We start from the raw sequence: 24,654 nt of genomic DNA, 5'->3' as shown, positions 1-24,654 counted from the left end.
TTTTTTGCACGTGGGTATCTAGTTTTCTTAGGACCACTTGCTGAAGACTGTCATTTCCTCATTGAATTGTCTTTGTATCCATCTTGAAAATCATTTGACTCAGAAATCATAAGGGTTTATTTCTGGACCTCATTCTGTTTCATTGGTTTGAATGTCTGATTTTATGCCAGTACCGTATGGTATTGATAACTGTGGCTTTGTAGTAAGTTTTGAAATCAAGAAGTGTGAGTTCTCCTGCTTTGTCTTTCTTCTGGATTGTTACGGCTATTCAGGGTCTCTTGAGATTCCATATGAATTTTAAGATGGGCTGTTTTATTTCCATAAAAATCATCATTGGGATTTTGATAGGGATTGCATTACATCTGTAAATCACTTTTGGTAGTATTGACATCTTGAAGTATTGTCTTCCAATCCATGTTTGTGGGACATGTTTCCATTTATTTATGTCTCTAATTCTTTCAACAATGTTTTGTAGTTTTCTTTGTACAAGTGTTTCACTTCCTTGGCTGAGTTAATTCCTAAGTATTTTGTTATTTTTTGATGATACTGGAAAAGGAACTATTTTCTTAGTTTTCTTTTTTGGATTGTTTATTATTTATAGAAATGCGGCTGATTTTTTGTGTTGACTTTTGTATCCTGCTACATCGTGAATTCATTTATTCTAACAGTTTTTGTGGGATTATGAGGGTTTTTTATGTATACATCATCTGGGAACAGTGATAATTTTGTGTCTTCCCTTCCAATTTAGATGCCTTTAGTTTCTTTTTCTTGCTGAACCACTTTAGCTAGGACTGTCAGTACTATCTTAAATCGAAGTGGCTCTCTGACATGGTTTTTAAGCAAGGATGCAGCTGAATATTTTTGGCATTATCTGGATTTCTCCAGTATATTCCCATGTGGTAATATGGAGAGAACCAAAAAATACCTGCCACTTCCTTGCCTTTTGCCATTTGACTTTCAGTTGAAAAGAAAGTTCTGGAGATTGTCTTACTAGAAAGGTGGCTTCTGCTGAATCAAAAAGGGGTCAAGACTTGGTTTGCAGCTTATATTAGTAAACCAGTGTGCTGATAAGAAAAAGAAGGTTACTGAGTTAGAAAAGATTGAAAGAATATTAACCTGGCCTTTAATAATTATTATTAGAGACTTCGTTTTTTAGGCCACTCTAAATTTACAGAAAAAATTAAGCAGGTAGCAGAGAGTTCCCACATTACCCATCCACCCTCAGCCCAGTTTCCTATGTCATTAACATTTTATGGGAGTACCATGTATTTGTTATGGTTAGTGTACCAATGTAGATACATTGTCATTAAGTAAAGTTTGTACTTTATTCAGGTATTCATTTATTTATACTTCATTTCTGTTCCAGGATACTATATTGCATTTGGTTGTCACATCTCCTTAGGTTCCTTTTGGATGTCAGTTTCTCAGACTTTTTTTCGTTTTTGATGATTTTGACAATCTTGAGAAGCACTGGTCAGGTAGTGAATAGGATGTCCCTCTGCTGAAAGTTGTCTGATGCCTGATTTCCATGTAAGTACATCTTAAGAGTATCTGCTTTGGTTGTCCTTCGGTGCCTATAGGTGCCTGCATCAGGATGTTGTGGTTCGTTTTTGTTGAGGATGAGGGTGGCAGCTGTACCCTTCTGGGGAACTGGGGAGAAGAGACATAGCATACAACCTCAGGGAATGGGAAAAACAGCCAGATGTCATGATTTCAAAGAGGAGAATAGGTGTCTATGTGTCATTCTCAGTGACCTCATCAAAGCACAGTCCCTGGGCGTGCCTGTAGAAGGCCCTTTTGGGCCGATAATCCTTTTGTTTCTATCTGGTACTGGAAATTTTGGCAGCATTGGGACTATTGGTGTTTATGTCTGTAGCTCAGGAGGCTGTTGTACTAAAAAAGGAGGCTTTTTTGTTTGTTTTAATGTGTGCTTCCGGGTATTCAGAAGCTGAACAACAGCAGCCCTTTGCACCCAGTGAGCACTGGGACAGGCTACGCAGAAGAGAAGGTGACAGAGGCTGAGATAGGCATGGATATCCCTTCCCCTGACAGACCTCTGTAGCTTTCTTGACTCATGGCAGCCCTTAGCCTACACCTTGTTATCATTAAACCATTTTTTCCTTTTATAATTGGGCTTCAAGAAATGGGGAGTGAATTGGATTTAGTGCACGTGTTTGAGTCTAGCTAGTGACTTTCCATGTAGATTTCTGCTCCTATGCCTTAGGTTATCTCTTGGTGTGTGGGGTGTGAGTATACATGGGGTTGACTTGATTAGGGATCTGTAGCTAACAGAGAAAGTGGGCAGTATGGGCATACTTCAGTTACCCTCATGAAAAGCACCAGAAGAAATACCACTGTTAAAATGTGGTCCGTAACGGTGCTGATGAGCTAGCTTCAGATAGTAATCCACTCTGCATCTCACTTACTGCACAGTACGTGACTGTAACCAGTATTTTATTGCCGATTCCATGTCTCTGCTCAGGAGCTGTTTGTTCTCCGGACAGTAATGACACAATTTACAGAGGAATACAAAACATAAACCCCACTTACAAACACATGCACACATGCACTCACCCTTCCTACCTCCACCAGCAAGTTAAACCTTGCTTAGCTGGCAGTGGCAGAGTGCGCAATTCCTGAAGAGGAGGTTTCTAATCAGGGAGATGCTGAGCAGCAGAGAGTCTGCTGCTGGGGCCTAAAATTTACAGCTCCAAGAATTCATTCGCTGCCATTGCTCCTAACATATTACAAGGGATGCCGAATCCCGGTAACTTGTTAGAAGATATCCTTAGATCTTCATGTTCTGTAATCAGGGGTAAAAGTGTGAGCACTATGATACTTTCTTTGGTTTTATTACTCGCTAAGCATGACTAGGGAGCAGAAAACGTCTAGCTATTTCTTGTGTCTTGATTATAGGAATTTCCCTGTGTTTTTGGGAATTTAAAATAAGAATTTGTTTTGGTTTGAGAGAAGGTGTAGATCTGACCAGCATTAAGACTTGGGAAATCCTGTGATGCATGAGCCTTTAATACATCTGACAATTACCTGTATCCTTTGGGTATCCGTTTGAAGGAGGAGCTGTATTGATTTGCTGTAGTAGCTATTTTAATTAGTATGGCTTAGTGGAATTTTTTTCTTCTCTTTGGCTTGTAGTTAGGATACCAGAAGAGCAGATATCATGGAAACCACCCCCTACAAAATGTTCTGTCATCCACTTTATAACATCTTTCCCTTCATCCAAATGTGGAATTTTGAATGACAGGGAAATCATTAGCTGGGGTCTTTCTTTTTGGTCAGTTGTCCAGCTGACTACTGGAATTCCATTATTGTGGACATTTTTACTTGACATTCGTATGTTTAGATGGTAATGGGAGTAAGATGTACTCTATTTTTTTCTTTCAGTGACTGACGTGTTTTTGGTTATACTGTCTAGACAGTTTTTAAGTTCTAAATTCATGGATGTGTTTTTGTGATTGGGCTGGCATTAAGGGGCTATTTGGTTTGGAGTAACCAGCCCTGACCTTGGTCCTGGTATGATCACTCATCCTGCCTTTGATTACCATTGATCTTCACGTTTTTCTGGCCAGATGAATTTTGGGTTCTGACTCTCTGGGTTTTAGTGGTTAGCCTGTGATTCTCAGATCTGCCACAAAGGCTGTAGGGGAATAGTTATGGTTGTTTCAGGTTGTCTTTTTGCTGCTTTCAGGGTTGTAAGTTAATCTTAAGTATTGTAGAAAATTAAACATTTCTACTTCTGATCTACTCAGTTCTTTCTTCGAACTTTCATTACTTTTCTGACTGCTGGGCTGTTCTTCTCTACACTGCCTCCATTGCTTACAGTGGTAAAACCCAGGGATATCTTCCCATCCGCCAGCCATAGTAAAGCTTCTTGGGACTTACAGACTGATTCCAGCTGTCATCTTTCTTTTTTTATTAATTCTGTTTGATAACACTTAACTCCTGCTATTTTCTGTTATATATAATGTCTCACTTGTTTCTGTTTTATATCTTTCTTCAGATATAAAACATCTTATAAAACATCTGTTTCTTAAGGCATTCCTTACTCTTTGGTGTGTGGTTGGCTGGTTCTTTGTGTTTCTGGTGTGTGGTTGGCAGGTTCTTTGGAAAAGGTAGAGAATTCCTGTTTTTGGAGGAAGCTGCGAGTAAATGGATACATTCTGTGTTCGAAGATTTAAGGCCCTTCAAGAGATAGGGAGGCCTCCTTTAATATACTTATTGGTATGACATCCATGATGGCAAAAAAGAGTCTAGCTCCTTTTGTTTCACGCATGAAAGAGGAGGGAAATTTTGCCAGTCCGCCCTCTCTGTGTGGCAGCTGACCCTGTAAGTTTGTTCAGTCTGGTAGCTCTTAAAGAGGCCCAGATGAGGCCTAGAAGAGTTTGATTTTGATTCTGCAGATGAAGTGGATGTTGACAGTATTTTGTAGTCTGCAGCTACGTTGTAATAAAGTGTGGCTTGAAAAAAAAAGGCTTGGAACAATAGGATTTGAATATAATTGGGTGAATTGTAGACTATTGGCTGTATTATGGGATCTAGTTATAACCCTGATGTGGTAAGATCCTGGTTTGTATGGAGTTTTGTTCTGCACACATGGTGGAATGTTCTGATAATCTTCACAGAGGAATATTTATGCTTTTGTCCTTTGACTACATGTCCTTGTAATTTATCCCTGAGTAGTTCTTTTTATTCTGAGGGTGGGGTCCTGTGTTACTGATTGTGGGTTCCAAAACAAAGATGTCTGTGGTAGTAGTGCTGTGAAAAGGTGGTTTTCAGAGTATCTGAGGTAATATCTTAGCAATTTAATGTTTCTGCCTGTGAGATTAACAGCTGAGCATCTCCTTTCCCATGCTGAGATGACAATTCTTTTTGCCCTTCACTTGCCTTTGATTTTTCTGCTTTCTATTGGGGCATCCTATTTTGGTTCTTTCTCATCTAGTGCTGGTATCTTCTTCAAATCCAACCATTGCCTCTTTTCCTAGATTCACATTGAGGTTTTGATTTTAGTTTAGAAGGTATTTCAAGGAAAATCTTCAATTACATATAGAGACAGGATTTCCAGTTCTTAAGCTTTATAGTTAACCACACATCTTGGTCAGGGAAAAGATAAAAAAGGTTGACCATCTTTATGAATGATACAGATTTTGTCTCATTGAGAAATCATCATAAGGTCTCTGGGAACTGATAATTATAGCATAGTTTTCTCTGACATTGTTGCACGATGAAGGATAATACATTTCTCCCGTAAATGGCTGTTGATCTCACTTTCTACCTGTGAGGGTGGTGGGCCTTGCTCGTGGACATGTGATGGGGCACACAGAATCAGGTTTCAGTATGTTCCTTTTTGCTCACAGGTGATGCAGGTTCTGAATGCTGATGCCATTGTTGTGAAGCTGAACTCCGGCGATTACAAGACGATTCACCTGTCCAGTATCCGACCACCAAGGCTGGAGGGGGAGAACACCCAGGTGAGAATAGGGAAACGGCTGCGCCTATTTGCATAAACCAAAAGGAAGACGCCAGAATTAATTCATATATGATACATACATGTGAGAATGCAAAGGGACAAGTATTCACATCTCCACAGTATTATTTTCCAATATTTATAGCCTGACTACCATTGGGCAGGTCTGAGTGTCTTGGGGCCCACACCCACTGCTCTGCTGCATTTCACATGGCCATTGTTGGCCCTTCTCCCCAGGGGGCTTCAGTGCAGTGAGGGTTGGGATATGTGAGATGGTGGATGAGCTTTATTAACAAGATCTTATTTTTCTGTGAATAAGGAGAGGAGAAGGTCTGTATCTTGTGTACCTTGTAATAGGACCTGTTTCTGCTGGTCATTTTGATTTGATGGTTCTTTATGTTTTTGCTCTAGGAAGAAATGAATCTTGTTATATATATTCACTGGGGTCACCTATTCATTTTTTGCAGGTAGTAACTATAGTAGTTAAACTGTTTGCTCTTTCCTGGATCTTTGGCAGATAGGTTGGTGTGTGACTCAGGTGTATCAATTTTGAGAAATGCTTTGTATGAAAACTCTTAATGAGTTAGTATTTCATGTGCAGATAGACTGATTGTTTTGTAATCATGACAGCTATGTAGTCATAAGAGTTATGAGAGTTGGGAATAGGGATTGAAGTTGAACATTTTGGGAGTTTGGTTATGTCATTTTTACAGACCTCTTTCCTGCTTCTGTTTTTGTCCTCTGATAAGTAAAGTGTCTGATTGTGTCAACTAGTTATAGAACTAGTTCCTCAGTGAGAGCCAGTGCCAAAGGCAAGTATTTGGACAGTTTTCAGCAATTAATTATTGTGGGTTGAAGTTATTGCTGTGTGCCCACTTCTCTTTTTTTAAGAAACAGGGTCTTGTTATGTTGCCCGCACTGAGTGCAGCAGCTGTTCATAGGTGTGGTCATTGTGCGTTCAACTTCAAACTCCTGGGCTCAGGCAGTCCTTCTGTCTCAGCCTCCTGAGTAGGTAGGATGATAGGTGAGAGCCACTGCACCCAACTTAGGTACCTTTTTTATTTATCCCTTTATATAAAAGGGACGGGATTAAAAAAAAAATCCCTTTTATATAAAGGGTTAAATAAAAAGGGAGCTAAGTTGCATGCAGTAGTTCTAAAGGGGTAAAATTTGCTTTTCTGATGTTTTGCACATATACACATCTTGGTGCATTCACAAGTTGAAATTCATGCATTGTTTTCATTTGTGTGAGAGTTTATAGACAGCCGGTAAGAGTAGAATAAAAATATGATTGTCTTCTGAATCAGATCATGCATAAAAAACACATACAGGATGGGTGATTTCAATGTCTGGCCAATCAGTTCTTTCTCTCTTTTTTCCTTTGAGGAGGCCGTTTAATGCAGCAAACAGTATTATGGTAAGGTTGAGAATTTAAATGCATGAAAGCCTAGAAAAGCCAAAATAAGGTTCTCTCAGTAGCTGTAGCTCTGCCTCATTGCACAGAGTAAATACACATCTCCAATTTTATCAGTATTGGGAGTAGTCCACAATTCTGCATCTGTGCCATACAGTTGGAATTAAGGTTCCCACAGCAACCACAACTTTGAAATTCTTGAACATTAATTTTTGTGCCTGTATCATCAGCCAATGCATTATGTTAATGTAGACTATATTGCTGAATTTTAAGCAGTTTTTAGGGGGATGGGGTGTTATAGCTTAGGTAGGATAATAGCAGGTTTTCTGAAGTGAGAACTAACCTACTACCGAGTATTTTTAGTTTTCCCAGGATCCTTCGGGACTTATCAGTGGGTAAGAGATGCATTTCCCTTAGTCTAATGACTGATGGGAAATTGTTGGAACTGGAATATATTTCCTAGTTTAGCCAGAATCCTGATTATAGAATTTCTTGTCTCTTACATGGTGTATTACCTCTTTTTTTTCTTCTTTCTTTTTCTTCCTGTTCACTCCTGAGATCTTACTCCATTTTAAGAAAGTTCTAAGTAAGGCTTAGCTGCAACAATCTGCAACATACGGCTTATGAGGAAGATGGAGGAATGATTTCCATTATTTGTTCATTAAATTCATTTGGAAGAGTTTACTGAAGGGCCACATAACAAATAAGTTAATATAGTGAACTTTGAGTACAGTAGTGGAAGGCACCCAGAAGAGAAGCCGGTTTTGGTGGATGGTCTGGGTGATCTTCTCAGTCAGCTGCTGTACGTTGTGAGTGTCAAGGATAAGAATTGAGTCAGCAGGGCCGGGCGCGGTGGCTCACGCCTGTAATCCCAGCACTTTGGGAGGCTGAGGCGGGTGGATCACGAGGTCAAGAGATCAAGACCATCCTGGTCAACAAGGTGAAACCCCGTCTCTACTAAAAATACAAAAATTAGCTGGGCATGGTGGCATGTGCCTGTAGTCCCAGCCACTCGGGAGGCTGAGGCAGGAGAACTGCTTGAACCCAGAAGGCGGAGGTTGCGGTGAGCCGAGATCGTGCCATTGCACTCCAGTCTGGGTAACAACAGCGAAACTCCGTCTCAAAAAAAAAAAAAAAATTGAGTCAGCAGGAAGAATGGCTCTCTAGGCCAGCACTTTCCAACAGATATATAAATGTGAGCCACACATGCGAGCTCTATTTGTTATTTTAAATTTTCACGTAGCTATGTTTAAAAAACATAAAAAGAAACATTCATTGTAATTTTAAAATTTGACTTATATCTAAATTATATCATTTCAACATCTAATGAATATAAAAAATAAATGAAACCTCCCCCTTTTTAAAACTAGATATTTGAAATATGGTATGTATTGTATATTGGCACCACATTTTAATTCATTCTGGCATATTTCAAGGACTCAATAGCCACATGAGGCTAGTAGCTACCATTATGGTTAGCACAGCTTTGGAAATTTGCATGAACAGGTAATCATTATGATATATATTTACAGATGCTTGATTTGCGCCAGATACTGTGCTGGGGGTGCACCAGGGAATAAACAGATGTCCTCTCTCTGCCTCATGGAACTTTAAAGACTAGTAGGGGAAATACACAAATAATTTCATTGATATTAAGTGCTATGAAAGAAAAGCTTAGAGTTTAAGTCAGTGCATAGTCTGGAAACGCTACTTTGATGAAGTGACATTTAAGACCTGAAGGGAGGTTAGGAATTAGCTAGATAAGAACTGGGAGACGACAATTTCTGACCTGGAGAGCAGTAATGACAAGAATTAGGTGAGTTTTGGGGACTAGAGAATGGATGGCTCCTGTGGATGGTGCATAACCATTGGCAGGGCCAGATCAGACATGTCCTGTGAACATCTCAGGATACTCAGGAAGGGAGAGAGAAAATGGGGCATATGATGAAGTGAAAGTGATTTTGTATGACTGGAATAGGAGATAGTTAAATTTCCAGGAGTGTTAAGAAATCGGCCTGTGAGTTAGGCAGGGGCTTGTTGTTGAAGACTTATATAACATGCATTTTACGTTTTTTGTCTGGAAGAATTTTGAACTGGTGAATGGCCTGTTTGGATTTAAATATTCTCAGTTGTTTGAATTTACAAGATATGAAGGTAATTTGCATATAGAGGAATATTATGCCTGATAAAAACTTACTTTAGCAAGGAACTCTGGTTTTTCTTTTGGTGAGCCTCAGTTGAGCAAAGACCTGGAGAATGGCGTGATGAGTGAGAACTGTGGATGTTGCTCCAACAGTCTTTCTTTATACTTGCCTTTCTACTTAAAGAATTTCCCGACCAGGTGTGGTGGCTCACGCCTGTAATCCCAGCACTTTGGGAGGCCGAGATGGGTGGATCATGAGGTCAGGAAATTGAGACCATCCTGGCTAACACCATGAAACCCCATCTCTACTAAAAAATACAAAAAATTAGCCGGGTATGGCAGCGTGCACCTGTAGTCTCAGCTACTTGGGAGGCTGAGGCAAGGAGAATCCCTTGAACCCGGGAGGCAGAGGTTGCAGTGAGCTGAGATCATCCCCACTGCACTCCAGCCTGGGCGACAGTGCGAAACTCTGGCCAAAAAAAAAAAGAAAAAAGAAATAATTTCTCCCCACTGCCCCTCCTCTGGCCTGGGATTACTAAAATAAAAAAGGAGGAGGAGGAAAAAAAAATTCCCCAGAGCTCTTATAAAAAGTACAAGATCTGGCATCCTAGTGTGACTGTAACTGTATGTGGTTAAAGACAGAGCAACAGGCATCCTCTCGGAGTCTTGGGTTTCGGGCTTCCTTTACTTCATACCAGCTGTTTTTACAGTTGCAAGTGGAGCCCAGTCAAGTATTCATGGCATAGATGTTGGGTCAGGACCTCTGTTAGTTCAGATGGCATCTTTGTGCAAATTTAGAGAAGGGTGCTGCTTCCTTCTGTTAGCATCATGCCAGGGGCCATGACTTGGCAAGCAGAATGGAAGCTAAACTTCAGCTCCTGCTCTCCCTTTGTCCCCTTGCCAGGTACCCTTCTGCAAGGCACAGTGTGTGCAAGAAATGGGGCCTGCCTTAGTTAGAACAGCCTGTTAGAATCTCCAGTGAAAACATCAAGGGCATTTTTTTTGGGAATTGGGGAGTGGTTTTGTAGTTGCTGAAACACGAAGTGCTTGAGGGATTGTTAAGACATGAAGGTCTGGGATGGATATATTGTAGAGGGCCATCAAAAAAAATGCTAAGGAGATTACCTTCTCTCTAATTACAGGACTCTGCCTGGGGGCTGGTGGCTTTGTCATGGAAGAGGATAACCTGAGAACTTTTGGTACTTTTCTAAACCAAAGAACAAAGTGGTAGAGGGTGCAGAATAAGGAACTAGATGAGTAGGTGAAGAGGGAAAGTCTGTGGCATCCCCTTCCTCAAGGACAGGCAGATGGGGGCAGTCATTCCAGCTCTAGGGCAGGCCTCCACTGCTAGCTCCCAGAGGTGGACTCAGGAGGACTTTCCCTTCAAGGAAGCATGAGGGAGATTCTTTAAATGTTTTCTTCCTCTGAGACAACTCTACATTTGGAGGATAGTAGGACAAATTGTTTTTTTGTTTTGTACAGAGGCAAGTTCATTTCTCTTCAATTATACAGGAAGATGAACTTTCTGCCTATGGCTATCCATATTTCCACTCTCTTAATATGGTTACTTTCTAATGGGAGCCAGAAGAAGTATTTGGATAAACACTGTGATCAAAGGAGCTGTTTTCACCCTAGGCTTTCCAGTATTACCCGGGAATTCATGGGTAGCCACTTCTGGATTTCGATTGCAGCTTGGTTTGCTGCTAGTTAGTGTTATGGGAGAGTTAAAAGGAGGATGTGTAATATTTCCCTCAGTAGGATTCTAGTTGCATATGTCTGATGTTGTTGATGGTGTTTCTGTGGCACCATACTTCTGGATTAATCCAGTGTCAAGTCTGAGGAGATGTTAACAATTTCAGGCTGAGTGCCAGTTAAGAAAACTGACATGTGATGCTCTTGTGAACCTGGCCATGTATCATGGTTTCTCTAAAGGTATAGTTTGTTTTATCCAGTTGTTTGCTATAAAGAAATGTGCAAAATCCTGGAGAAGGGCTGTGGGTTTTCTGAGCTGCTGCCTTGAAGGAGATAACACATTGTGCAATCTCAGGACTTCCTAGAGAGCGCTTGGCTTTGATCTGAAACTGGAAAGCCTAGTGCTCTATTGCCCAGGGCTGCTGTGGGCTTTGTGTTACACTTGGAGAGTTAATGACAAAGGAAACAGCCCCCAGGCATCCAGTGAAGGGGCTGACTTATTCTCCCTGAAGTCTGCTCTTGCGTGCTATTGTAGTTGACTAAGAGATACAGAGCTAAAGGTACATAATTTGAAAACAGGTACGTAATTTACCCAATCCCCAGGCGTTACATGTATGAAATTTGCTTTAGGTTTCTGGTCCTTTTTCTCAGATTCCTTTTCTTAGCTATTTGTCTATTCCATTCTCTCTCTTTGTATCTGTTTCTCTGTCTCTGACAGCCCCCACTCCCAGCACCCCCACTTAGTATTTTGGGAAGGAAGTGTGGAAACCCGGAAGGTAGAGTTTTTCCCTTAGCTGGTAGTCTTCCCCCTGCTACCAGCTTCTATTCATTTCCACTACCTTGTCTTTTAGCTTTCTCCCTGTGAATTTATTTACCACATAAAAGTTTGTTCACACCAGATATTTAGACCTAGGCACTAAAGGATCAGTTTTGTTAAAGATGCCATCTGCTGAATCTCCCAGTGTCCTTGCTGCCTTCGTTTGTGGAGTCCATCTCCCGGCCCTGGCCTGCCTGGCTCTCCTGGGCAGGCAGGTGGGAGAGATAGATGTATTTATTAGTGATGCCCTGAGATTCTTAAGGGCCTTTTCTCAGAGGCAGGGTCATGTAAGGCACTGATAACTTCATTCATTGTACTGGACTCTGGGGTGCTTTGCCATTAAAAGAGATTTTCAACCAATTCCCTCCAGTTTAGATTTCTAAAAGCAAAGTGGTCCCTCTGGACCCGTAAGCTGACTTTGCCGACTCTGAGATATATACCAACAGAAAGCTGTGGGGTTAGAGACCCTAAGTGAAATTGGGGCAGGCCAGTAGACCCACTCACTGTGATCAGCTGCTTGTGACTGCGAGCATAAGGCAAATAGCAAATTAGAGACGGACTCCAGCTTGGCATTAAGGACCTTGGAGAAAACCAAAATCTCTTTGAAATGGATATAGCATTTCACTAGTCTCCAATGGAGAGATTTTGGGACTGCATCAATGTGATCAAAAGATGTGAAATATGTCAGAGGCTGGCGGAGGCATTCTCTATGAGTTTCAAATTTGTTTGATCTGGGCATTTTTGAGAGGAACACTTGAAATCTGCTTTGTTATAGGACTGAAAAAAATTACTATTAGAAGACTGTGGGTGGGTCTTAGCTCATCTGTTTAAGACTCCAGGACATATATGTCCTGATTTTTAAGATTAATATCTAGATTAATGGTTTAATACCTATTTCTCAGCAGTAGAGGTCAGGGAGTAGGGGGACAAGCCTGTCTCCTTGTGGTGAGGTCAAGACATTTGGTGTCTGGGTAGATAGCAGACTTTTCCTGAAGTGCACGTTTCACTGGTATCTCTAAGTGAATATTAAACTGGAGAAGACAGCATGTGCTGCCTGTCTTGTTGCCCTTTGATTTCCTTTCTTTCTATTACAAATTATATTTTCTTTAGTTATATATTCCCTTTCCCAGGATCTTGCTTATCTCCTTCAAATCAATGTTTTTGGGATTTTAACAGTCTCCTAGTGGGTCTTGGTGGTTTATCCCTGAACTGGGTGCATTTACTTCTAGCAATCCATCTCTCTCTCTTCCTTTAATCATCACTATCACAGTTCTACATTTTCAATTTATCTAAGTCTTTGTAGTGCTGGTGTGTTCATACTTCTTCTCTCTTCTCAGTCCTGTGAGCTGCAGTAATGCTGTGTTGTTTCCAGAGTTGACAGCACCATCATATTCACTACCCTGTGAGCATTTACCATACCTGCTGTGCTGAGGTAACCCTCTTTCTAGTTCTCGAAGGCTCCTTTAGGCCAGAGACCTCCATACACACCATCTTCCCCTTCTCTGCAGCACCTGCACTGTTTATTTGTGTACATAGCTACTTTCCATTGTGAAGGGTAACCTTTACCAAGGCCAGGAATGGAAGGGTCTTCCCAGCTTCATATCCCTTCTTTCAGAATCTTACAGCGTGCTGTGAATAAGTAAGCATTTAACAAATGTTTGAATCAGAGTATCTGCTGAGGCATGAACCTAATTCCATGCATTGCTGGTGAGTGGGCATCATTTTTACCGTTCCCCAATCCATGCCTAACCTCCTTGATCGCTCTGACAGCCATCTTGGCTTGAGCCAATGTCTGGTATCTGTCTCAGGAGGAAGGTTTCGCACTCCTGTTTTTTACTGCTTCCTAATTATATTACTTGTTTTGCTGGCTAGGTCACACATGGCCGTTTTCTATAGGCACTTCCTCTTCCACACTCCCAGTTTTAATCTAGTTGCTGCCATTGGGTTGATTCTCCCTGCCTCTCTCAGTGTGGTGGTTTTCCTCATAATGTGTATTCCATTAGCACAGTGCAGATTGAGTTCAGTCCACCAGAGGGGTTAATTTCAGGATTTTAAGTGCTTTTGGAAATTGGTCCCCAACTGACTTTCTTTCAACACCTCTACTCTGATTCAGGCGTTTCTGAATATCTTCCTTTCATAGTAGTTCAGGTATCTTGATTCATTCAAGTTTATAGTTGCACTTTTTTCTGAGGGGCATATATATGTATTTTATTGTTGTCGACCTTGTTGGTTGTCAGATTATTTCTTTGCTTGGAACTAATTTGAAAATCAATTAGAGAGCTTTCCCTTCATCTTTCTCTCTTTATTTATGAGATACTGATTGCAGAGCTACCTACACTGTGTTTAGATAAATTACTTTTTTTTTTTTTTTTTGCATAGTGTTTATATTCAGGGCAAGTTTAGTGCAGTCATCCAGTGCTTCACATTTTTGCAGGCCAGAGCTGTAGATTTCATTCCTTGGTGGGCTAATTAGCTTTGTACTGGGAAAATTTTGTGCAGTTCAGAAACCAAACATTTAAGTTCCTCGTGTACTTTAGGAACTGTGGCTCTGGGAAATTATTTTTATGAGTAAGGGGTTTAGAATTTTAGGATTCCTAGGCCGGGCGCGGTGGCTCAAGCCTGTAATCCCAGCACTTTAGGAGGCTGAGGCAGGTGGATCACGAGGTCAAGAGATCGAGACCATCCTGATCGAAATGGTGAAACCCTGTCTCTACTAAAGATACAAAAAATTAGCTGGGCATGGTGGCGCGTGGCTGTAATCCCAGCTACTCGGGAGGCTGAGGCAGGAGAATTGCCTGAACCCAGGAGGCAGAGCTTGCGGTGAGCCGAGATCGTGCCATTGCACTCCAGCCTGGGTAACAAGAGCAAAACTCCGTCCCAAAAAAAAAAAAAGAATTTTAGGATTCCTGTCTCTAATCCTGACAAGTATGTGTGTGTGTTGTGGTCACTAGGTAGACTTTAAACTGGATGATGGATTATGGATGAAGCAGCATCATTTCTGTCACTGCTCTAGCAAAGCCTTATCAGAACCGAGACTGGAATGGGAAGCTGAAGGACACAAATAATTTTTTTTCCCTAGCTAATGACAGGCCAATTGCTTAGGCATATTTTTGATGTCACTTTTCATTTTAGCCTTCCTTTGAAAATCTATGGTCAGTTTATCAGCTGTTCATATTGGACAGCTCTTTTTTTTTATTCTTGAGACAGAGTTTGCTCTTGTTGCCTGGACTGGAGTGCAACGGTGCAATCTCGGCTCATTGCAACAAGTGCCTCCTGGGTTCAAGCGATTCTCTTGTCTCAGCCTGCCGGCTAGCTGGGATTACAGGCATGAGCCACCATGCCTGGCTAATTTTGTATTTTTAGTAGAGCTGGGGTTTCTCCATGTTGGTCAGGCTGGTCTTGAACTCCTGAGCTCAGGTTATCTGCCTCCCTCAGCCTCCCAAAGTGCTGGGACTACAGGCATGAGCCACCGGGCATGGCCTGACATTGGACAGCTGTTAGTTTCACCATCTACTCTGATATCGTCTGTTTTTGGCAAATGCCCTTGCCTGGTTCAGTTGTGTATTGGCCACCAAGGAGTATTGCTGTTTCACAGTAGGGTCTCTATTCAGTTGAGCTGTGAAGACATGCTGGAGACTTTGTGTTCCTTGTCTTTTCATTTCTCTGCTAGAAGCCACTTGATATAGTAGTCTTCATCCTTGTTTCACTTTATTGGGCAATTAGTGTGGATAAGCAGAAATATTCCCTTTGTGTGTGTTCAGACATTGGTCTCAGAATCTGCTTACCTCTGCTATCCTGCTGATTCTGGATAGCCCACATGATGGACGCCTGTAGTTCTGCTGTAAAATACTTTTCCATTTTTTTTCTGTACTTTTTTCTCTTTCCCTATTCAGTTTGATTTTTCTGGGTCATGCAGATTTGTCATTTCTTCGCATCTGTTGCTAACTAACTGCCTAGCACATAGTTGGTACTCAGGTGTTATGGTGTCTCATTGCATTCTCATTGGAGGTCTTTACTCATTGTTCATAATTTGGGGATATGGGGATGGGCAGAATATGCTGACTCTTGGTTTTCTAATTCCACCACTCTGCCTTTCCTAGGACGTGTTTCTCATCATTACTGGGAACACTGGACTTTTTTTCACATGCTGTTGTCTTTTGTAAGGTGGGCCACAATTAGGAGAAAACCACATTCATATTCGTATGGAGCTGCCTTTAGCATCTGCTTCTCCAGCTGGAGAGGCTTGTTTTAGAACGACTGGCATGCGGAAGCGGTAGGTGGAGGTCTGGGAGGGGCTGCGTACCCAGGGCTCCCCTTCCAGCCTCCCGTCTCCCTCAGGCTCTTGCTGGCCTGAGGTTTAGTCCCATGGGTGGGGGTCCAGACTGCACTGCCTGCCCGATTCTGATTGGACTCCCTTTCCTCTACTTCATACTGCAGCTGCTGTGAGTGAGTGCACTGTGTTCCGCATGGGAGAATTGGCAGACAGTTCCATATGCTGGTTTTAGCCATTGGGACATCCAGGATTATTAGGCCAGTTTGTACTTTAAGAGGAGGGAGGCTTGACATCACTCAAAGCAGCTTATTTTATTTATTTCTGTTTCTTATAAAGGGGAAAGAAGTTAGCCCAGCCCTTCACTGTTCCTTTCAGCGTAGCCGGCTCAGCAGTTTTCCTCAGGAAAACATGCAGGGTTCCTCCCAGCTGCTTGAGCCAGGCTCTGTCCTGACTTCGCAGATTGCTCTGTGGTGCCTGCCTCTTCACTCTTCCAAAGCTTTTTTGACTTCTCCTTCCTTCCCTCACCTCTCTTGTTCTTTCCTCAGAGAACTGACGGGTTCCTTCAGCCTAGACACTCCTGTTTGCCTGCCAAGTTACCCCTCTTCTGGAGCTGCATGGCCTCAGCACTGCCAGAGTCCAGGAAAACATAAGCTCCTCAAGTGAGAGGCCAGTCGTAACAGCGTTTGGACCCCTTGTTATTCAATAGCCATCTAGCAGGTAGAGAGTTGTCACTGGGGCTCTGCTGGAGATATAGTCTCAATCCTAGAAAATACAAATTAGTCCCAGGGTATCTGATATTGTAGATGGAAGCTGACAACTGGAAACTCAGTGTGATAAAATCCTACAGCCTTTCGTCTCTTACCCCATCACCCAGCAAGAAATGCATTCTGAGGGCAGAAGCTGACGGTATTGAATGTCTCTCTCTTGTCTCTTTGTCTAGCAATATGGTGGAGGGTGCTCCAGTGGGAACACACTCCCTCCCTTCTCTTGTGCCAACCCCAGAGATGAAGGATTTGGAGACTTTGGCCCTTTTACCCAAGCACATTGTCGTCCTCACCTCATGATTCTCAAAAGGTTTATTTGTTTCTTTGTTTGCTATTGCATTTTGACTTGCACATATTTCTGGAAGTATCTAAATGGTAAGAGTATAGGTATGTGCTCCTGCTTCTTTAGTTTTCATCTGGATTTCTTTGAATTGCCTTCCCATCCCATACTGTGGTTCCTTCCATTTCCACCTGCTACCCTCTCTCTTGGAATGCAGAGGGAATTTGTAAAGTTGGGTTTGAATGATGAGGTCATTTCTGACCAACACAATTGGTCATTCTGTTAGTTGTCCCCGCAGACCTTACACGCGAGCATGTTGCTGTTCTTACATGCCCCTGTCTTGTGTTGCTCAAAAATCCTCTGTGCTCTGTTTTGGATGCTGCATGAGCCTGCAAATGAATGCTTAGCATCGTTGAAGTTGACTGTTGCCCTTTAGCTGCCTGGCTTTGGGTTCAGCCAGAAAGAGTGGCATCTTTAACCTGAGTCCCTTTTTAAAACATGGACAACAATGAAACTGTATTCTAGTTTTCTTGAGCAACCACATTTAAACTGCTTATTAAATTCAATTTATTCTAGAAAACTACATTTGTATAGTTGAAGCAAGACCAATATCCTTCTGCTCCTAGAAGTTAAATAAATTTATATCTTACTTGGTAAAATCTCTAAATCTGTAGCTTGTAGATATTCATTTCAAGAAGACACCTCACTGATCACTGTGGAGTCTTGCCTTTAAATGAGTGAATGTGTGCAGCATGCTCATGGTATGGCCCAGTGTTCCTCATTCTGGCTTGTTTGTAATGTCATCTTTGGTGTTTGTATATAGTGGTAGGAGGCTTCAAAATTCCAGTTTAGAGACTGTCAGATTTACTTCCTTGATGCCTGTGGAAGGAATCAGGCTTTAGACAGCTGTGGTTCAAGATACTTTTCCAAATTCTTTCTCATTCCCCTTTTCACATCCATCTTTAACTTTCTCTTTCTCTCTCTCTCTCTCCCCCCCCTCCCTCCCTCCCTCCCTTCCTCCCTTCCTCCCTCTTCCCTCTCCCTAGCTCGGTGTTCATTATTACTGTCTGGGTGTTGGTCAGAATTAATACAGGGGAGTGAGGAATGAAGAAGTTAGTTTTATTTTTCCTTTTCTCCCTTTACCTTATGTCCACATTGAATCTGTCTTTTCTGCCTAATTGTAAGTTACTGCTGTGGCTAATTGAGGGATGTAAAGTCCGTCATGGTATTTGAGGTTACTGATCTTAATGCAGTAGAGGACCAGGAAGATGTAAAATCTAAGGAAGCAGTTTTGACTCTCCCATCCTCAGGCTTGTGTATCTTTCAGTGTTCCTAAAGTAATTTCTGAACAGTTCCGAAGCTGAGGAGTAGGGACTCTTCGTTATTTCTGACTGCTGTTTGACCTTGGTATATCTGTCTTTGACCAAGGTCCCCTTCCCTGCTAGGGAAATTCTGTCCATATGTATGGTTCTGAGGTATTCCCTGATGCAGAGTTCTACAAGGACAAATCATTTGATGGTTAACTATTAGATTCATTGCAAAATATGGCTGCCCAACATTATTGCTTCTCATTTGCGCCAAATGAGCTTCAAGCCTTCTGGGTTTACACAGGACTGCTCTGAGAACAAAGATTAAGTGGGTTTCTGTTGATGCCATATATTTTGATTGCACAGCAGAGTTGCAGTGTGTATTTGGAGGCTGCCACTGCCTTTCTCTTCATGGTTTCTCTTCCTCCCCTCCCCCAAGCCCTAGCTAAGAGGCACAGGTGCACGCCCTCTTGACTCTCACAGTGAAATCTAGTTGAGCTTTTTTTCCCTAGAGTAGAAACCAGATCAGTTTTTCTTAGGATGCAGTTCATAAGCTAGTTAAAATCTGATTGGATTGTTCATTTTTCACAATTGCCAGGTATCTCTATTGCACTTCAGCTTGAGAACCACTGTTCTAGATTGTTGCTGTTAGCAGTGGAAGACTGGGGGCTTACTAAAGCTCTCTCCCCAGGATTTTGGTATCTGACAATGCAGTTTTTCTTTTTTGAGCCAGTCTTCAGCGCAGTAATATCTCTGCAATTTCCTTTGTGAGATTTCCCCCCTCCAGGTCTCAGAGCCAGATGCTAAGCAGACATGTCCCTCTTAGCTTAGAACATCTCCTGAGGATTCCAGTGAAAGGAGATATAAGAGTTCTGCCTGAAGAAATTTATCTGCTTCAGAAAACAGGGTTCTCTAGGGAATAGTAGAGTTTCTTAGGGTTTATAACACACTATTTGAGCTGATGTTTAGGTGGGACCTGCTATTTACAGTTTCAGGGTGAATTTTACTTCATGATAAAAAGAGAAAAGGTTTATGAAGTGGTGCCTTGTTAGATCTGGGGTCACACCTCATGTGCGATTATATTAGCTGAACTCAGTAAGGCAGAGAAAAGGATGCAGGTTGAAGAACGTTTTTGCCTCTGGCATGTGCAGGCAGCCCTCAAACGATTGGAAGAAAATACGGATCCTTTGTGGTACATACAGACAAGGTAAGAGCTTGATGGCAGTTCAGGAGACAGCACAGCAAAATCCTCAGGCACCTTCTGAACTGTGACTGGCCCCCTAGGACAGTGTGCAGGTTTAGTGTTAGTGGACGATCTGTGTTAGGACTGATGGAGGAAATCTTGCTCTTGTTTTGAGGCCTTATACTAGTCTTCTGCTGAGTTCTTTTCAGGACTCAGCTTTGAGCATTACAGGCTCAAATGCTGCCTGTTAGACTAATTATTTGATTTATGCTAAATAAATGCACAGATGTGATTTAAAAGTCAGTTTTGGGGTTTATTAATTTATGATGTAATTTCCAGCTGCCAAACAGATCAGAATGTTTTGATGGGCCAAGGGCGTACTTTCTTGTGGAGGAAGTTTGTTTTTTATTTAGAGTCGAGTAAAGGAGGTCACTGGTTACTGAGGAAATCTGAGGTGCCCTGAGTATATGCCTGGCCCAGGCAGAGTGTGAGGTGCTGGGCATGCATTATTTTGTTGACTCCTCTACCCATCCTTGGGAAAATATGACAACTTGCTCAGGGTTCCTTCTCTGGTTAAGTGGAGAAACCAGGATTCTAATACCTCCAAAAGTGCCACCTGGACCTGGAGGTTGGTCAGATGGGTTGGTGGCCTTCTCCCTTAATGTTGGCTGGACTTCTTCCTAAGCTCCTGTTTTTCAAGATTTCCACTATTTACCAGAAGCTGTGACTGGTTATCTTTGTTATTGTAACATATGCTTTCTTATTTCAGTATATTTTTACAAATGAAAATACTTCCTGCAACCATTTTTGGAGGCACCATAATTTATATCAAAAAAGACTGTAGGGTTGGGCATGGTGGCTCATGCCTGTAATCCCAGCACTGTGGGAGGCTGAGGCAGGAGGATTGCTTCAGGCTAGGAGTTCGAGGCCAGGCCTGGCAACATAGTGAGACCCTGTTTCTGTATGTATGTGTATATATATATATATATATATATATATATATATATATATATTTTTTTTTTTTTTTTTTTTTTTAAGACAGTCTTTGTCACCCAGGCTGGAGTTCAGTGGCTTGATCTTGGCTCACTGCAACCTCTGCCTCCTGGGTTCAAGTGATTCTCATGCCTTAGCCTCCCAAGTAGCTAGAATTACAGGCTTGCGCCACCATGCCCGGCTAATTTTTGTATTTTTAGTAGAGACGGGGTTTCACTATGTTGGTCAGGCTGGTCTCAAACACCTGACCTCAGGTGATCCCCTGCCCGCCTCGGCCTCCCAAAGTGGTGGGATCACAGATGTGAGCCTCTGTGCCCAGCCTGACCTGTATCTTTTTAATTGCCTTGTCTCCTTTCTGAAGTTTTCCTGGCAATGATCTCATGGTTTAAAAGAGTTAGGCCAACTCTGTGAAGAGACCAAATTCTCCCTTTTTAATAGAGAGTCTCAATACTAGTCACTTTTGTACATTTTCTGAGCCCTGTGAGCACCTGCTTTTAGATAGTTCATTGTCAATTTAATTTTCATTCATTATTTTCATACATTAACCCCATTAGAGAGATGGTTGGTGTTTCTGCTTTCATCTTCTCTACCTAGAAATTTTTCCTGATTATAAATATGACATAATTATTTTATAAATTTGGGAAAATTTAAAGAAGAAAATACAAATTACTTAAATTTCACTGCCCAGAGGCAACGTCACAGCTGTTAATAATCTCATGGCCTTCTTACCAGCTTCTCTGTTCATGTTTTATAACTGAGAATTTCTTCTGGCCTTTAAATAATTTCCTAAAACATGATTTTTAATGGCAATGCAGTTATTAATGTGGATGTGTCATAATTTAACCAGTGTTCACTTATTTTTGGATATACCAGTTATTTCCAATTTTTATGATTATATCTTTGTTCTTAAAATGAAAATTTGCCTTGAAGTACAAAGCATTAAATGATCCATTCAGATCAGAGGTAGCTCTTAGGTAAGTTGTGCTGTAGTACAATGTATGCGGTTCGTACCACAGATAGTTGTTCCCAGAGGGGCTGATATTTAGTCCTGCTGGCAGTATACTCTCTAATCACCTAATTCCTCATCTATTTGTATTATTTAGAAGCAGGCTGTGATCCAGACCTTTTGTGTTTTGTTGCCAGAATGCCCATCCCCCCAAACAGCTGAACTTGCTGCTTCTGAAATAAAGGGTAGAGTGGATAGGTAAATCTTCTCCTGGGGACCACTCCTTTTTTCTGTTGCCCTGGCTGGGAACTGGTGTGACACTTTATGGGAACACCAAGGCTCCCATGGCAGCTTCATGGATACAGCCTGCAGTATTTACTTGTTTTGGCCCATATGCTGCTCTGTCAGGTACTTCTCCAGCACACTTGTGAGTATTTGCCCAATTATATTACAGATTATTAAATTGCACCCTATTGTGATAAAAACATTCACCCCCAAGTAAGTGTATGTAAAGCAATTATAGGTAATTAAAATATAAGAGCGTAAGTGACCAGTAGATAATTAAAATCACTGTTGCTAGCTTAAAGAACTATACCACACCCTCACCTTCAGGAGGATGATGCTGCCAGTTCAGGGTTGGCAAGAAATTAGACAAATGAGTTCTCCCCAGCTGTTCTGTCTATTGTGCGTGAAGTCTGAGCACTGTTAACCTAGTCTTGTTTGTTCTTAAGAGGTGGTATAGTGGCTGTGGGCTGTGGCTCACGGCTGTAACCCCAGCACTTTGGGAGGCCGAGGCAGGTGGGTCACCTGAGGTCAGGAGTTTGAGACCAGCCTCCCAACATGGCAAAACCCCGTCTCTACTAAAAATATAAAAAAGCCAGTCATGGTGATGGGCATCTGTAATCCCAGATACTTGGGAGGCTGAGGCAGGAGAATAGCTTGAACCTGGGAGGTAGAGGTTGCAGTGAGCCGAGATGGTGCCATTGCACTCCAGGCTGGGCAACAAGAGCGAGACCAAAAAAAAAAAGAAGTGGTATGGTATGTATGGGGGTTACAACTCACATTGTTGAGATTACGGGTTTAGTATTCCCTACCTGAAGTGGCTGGGACCAGAAGTGATTCGGATTTCAGAGTTTGGAATATTTGCATATGCTCACTAGGTAAGATCCCAAGTAGGAAAATCTGAAATATTCCCATGAGTATTTCTTTTGAGTGTTATGTTGGCATTCAAAGAATTTCAGCAGTTGAGCATTTTGATTTTTGGATTAGGGATACTCAACCTGTATAACCTAGAGTCTGCATCTCAAATACACTTTAAGGCAAGAAGGCAGCCATTGAAAAATGCAGACCCAGGGACAGTGTACTGTCTGTGTTCCATGTCATTCAGCAGTTGAGCTGCTCATTTTTTACTGGCTTAATATTCTGGTTTGATGCCTTGAATCAGAAAGCATATTGCAATAATCCAACCCAGAGTTACTGTAACTCTGTGGTTAACATCTGTATGGCATAATGAGAAAACACTCTCAGATCTTCTACAGTGTTCACATGTTCAGCTTTGTATCTTCTCTGATTATTTGTCGTGTGTCCTTTCTCTAAGGTTCACTGTAGGCAACTTCTACCCCCAGCTCCAAGGTCTAGCACGTTGATTACTCCTAGTGCACTCTCTGGAAGCCTGGCTCTGGCCTTTCCTGAAAGCTGTTTCTTTTTTTTTTTTTTAGATGGGGTTTCACTCTTGTTGCCCAGGCTGCAGTGCAATAGCATGATTTCTGCTCACTGCAACTTCTGCCTCCCAGGTTCAAGTGGTTCTCCTGTCTCAGCCTCCTGAGTAACTGGCATTACAGGCGCCCGCCACTACGCCAGGCTAATTTGTTGTGTTTTTAGTAGAGATGGAGTTTGATCACATTGGCCAAGCTGGTCTTGAACTCCTGACCTCAGGTGATCCACTGGCCTCATACTCCTAAAGTGCTGGGATTATAGGTGTGAGCCACCACACCCGGCCCTGAAAGCTGTTTAAGGCTCACCTCTTCATCTGGAAGGAGTCCACAGCTAGGAGGGGAGAAGGCCCCAATTGAAAGTTGCATCTATTTGCTGCTTTTTTCCTAAGGTCTTTTTCTTATCTCCCTTCCTCTCAGAGGGGATCAACTCTTCAGATCAAAAGGCTCCAGGGAACCTAGGAGACCAGGGGAGGATGGAGGAGTAAGAGCGAAGTTACCAGTTGCTGGCTTGCTGTAGGGGTCACCCTGTATGACCCTCCAGGGTGGCCTCCCACTCATTTCTTCCTAACTTCCTGCCTCCACTTGTATACTTTCTCCCTGTTCCTCTCTTACTGGCTCTGGAGAGCTAGCCTTAAGAGCCAGTAGAGGGCTTTGGAAGGACACTTGCAGGGTGTGTTGTGTGTGATGCACAGGAAGTGTGAGTGGAGATATTTTAATTTGTGCACAGGTGTGTAGCTTGGAGCAACATTGGCTCCCTCTGGTTCAATTCTGATGAAACAGAGCAGTGGGTTTGTGCTGAAATGTGTCTGTAGTTTCAGTAAGGGAAAGAATGGGTTCAGGACTGCTGATCATTCAGTGATACTGTGTCATTTGAATGGGTCCTTCCCTGTGGTTCTGAAGAATAAATTAGTATCTTGGTCATTTGAAAAAGTAATTTTAGCTCGTAGACTTCCTGCCACACTTGAGTAACTTTTGGAATGTATAATATTTTTACCCAAATCCCATTAAATGTTAGGCGCTCTTTCTATATTCCCTTTATGTCCTTTTACTGATTAGTGAAATATTTATGTGAACCCAGAAGGCTGATTTATTTATTTTATTGTCTTTTTTAATAACTTGCTTCTCCCTAGTGCTGCGTGCTTTCTGAGGCCCAGGCAACTGTCATGATTTCTTTGGTAATAATCTTCTGCCCTCCCCTGGCCTGCATCCTCAGGGGATCACTTGGAGCTTTCTTAGCTTTAATGAAGCCTCTAGCTGTTCTGCCCCCTGGGTGGGTGGTAATATATCCAACCAAAATGCCCCCATCAAGGGAGAGTGTAACTCATTTTGGGGCATATGGCACATTAGTGGCTAAGACTCAGCATCCCAGGGACAGCCATGGAAGAGATGTAGAAGTAAAATGCCACATTCCAAGTTGGACTTGGTCTTGGTCTGGATGCCTGTTTCTTGTCCTAGGTCTGAGGGTTTAGTACATAATTAATTTGCTGGCCAAGGTGCTCCAGACATTCTTAAGTACCTGCCTCTGTCTGGACAAGAAATCAGGCAGGGGCTGATGAGAATGGTGTCTGATATGCTGCTCTGGAAATTCTTTTGACCTTAAAGTCATAGTGGTAAAAGATTGACTGGAAGAGGTCCTCTGAGTGGA

The 24,654-nt window shown here is 42.1% G+C and overlaps 1 protein-coding gene across 1 annotated transcript in view; it reads left to right on the top strand.

Annotated features, from left to right (window-relative positions):
* SND1 (staphylococcal nuclease and tudor domain containing 1) overlaps nt 1-24,654 on the top strand; it is a 443,208-nt gene that overhangs the window by 66,782 nt on the left and 351,772 nt on the right. The window contains exon 10 of the mRNA XM_002752042.7: nt 5,373-5,486. Coding sequence (XP_002752088.2) covers nt 5,373-5,486 — 114 coding nt within the window. The remainder of the gene's footprint in view (nt 1-5,372; nt 5,487-24,654) is intronic.

Source organism: Callithrix jacchus, chromosome 11 (assembly GCF_049354715.1).
Source record: "Callithrix jacchus isolate 240 chromosome 11, calJac240_pri, whole genome shotgun sequence".
In the NCBI taxonomy this organism is placed as follows: Eukaryota; Metazoa; Chordata; class Mammalia; order Primates; family Cebidae; genus Callithrix; species Callithrix jacchus.
The sequence above is the reverse complement of the archived record's forward strand: the minus strand, read 5'-3'. Positions and strand labels throughout refer to the sequence as shown.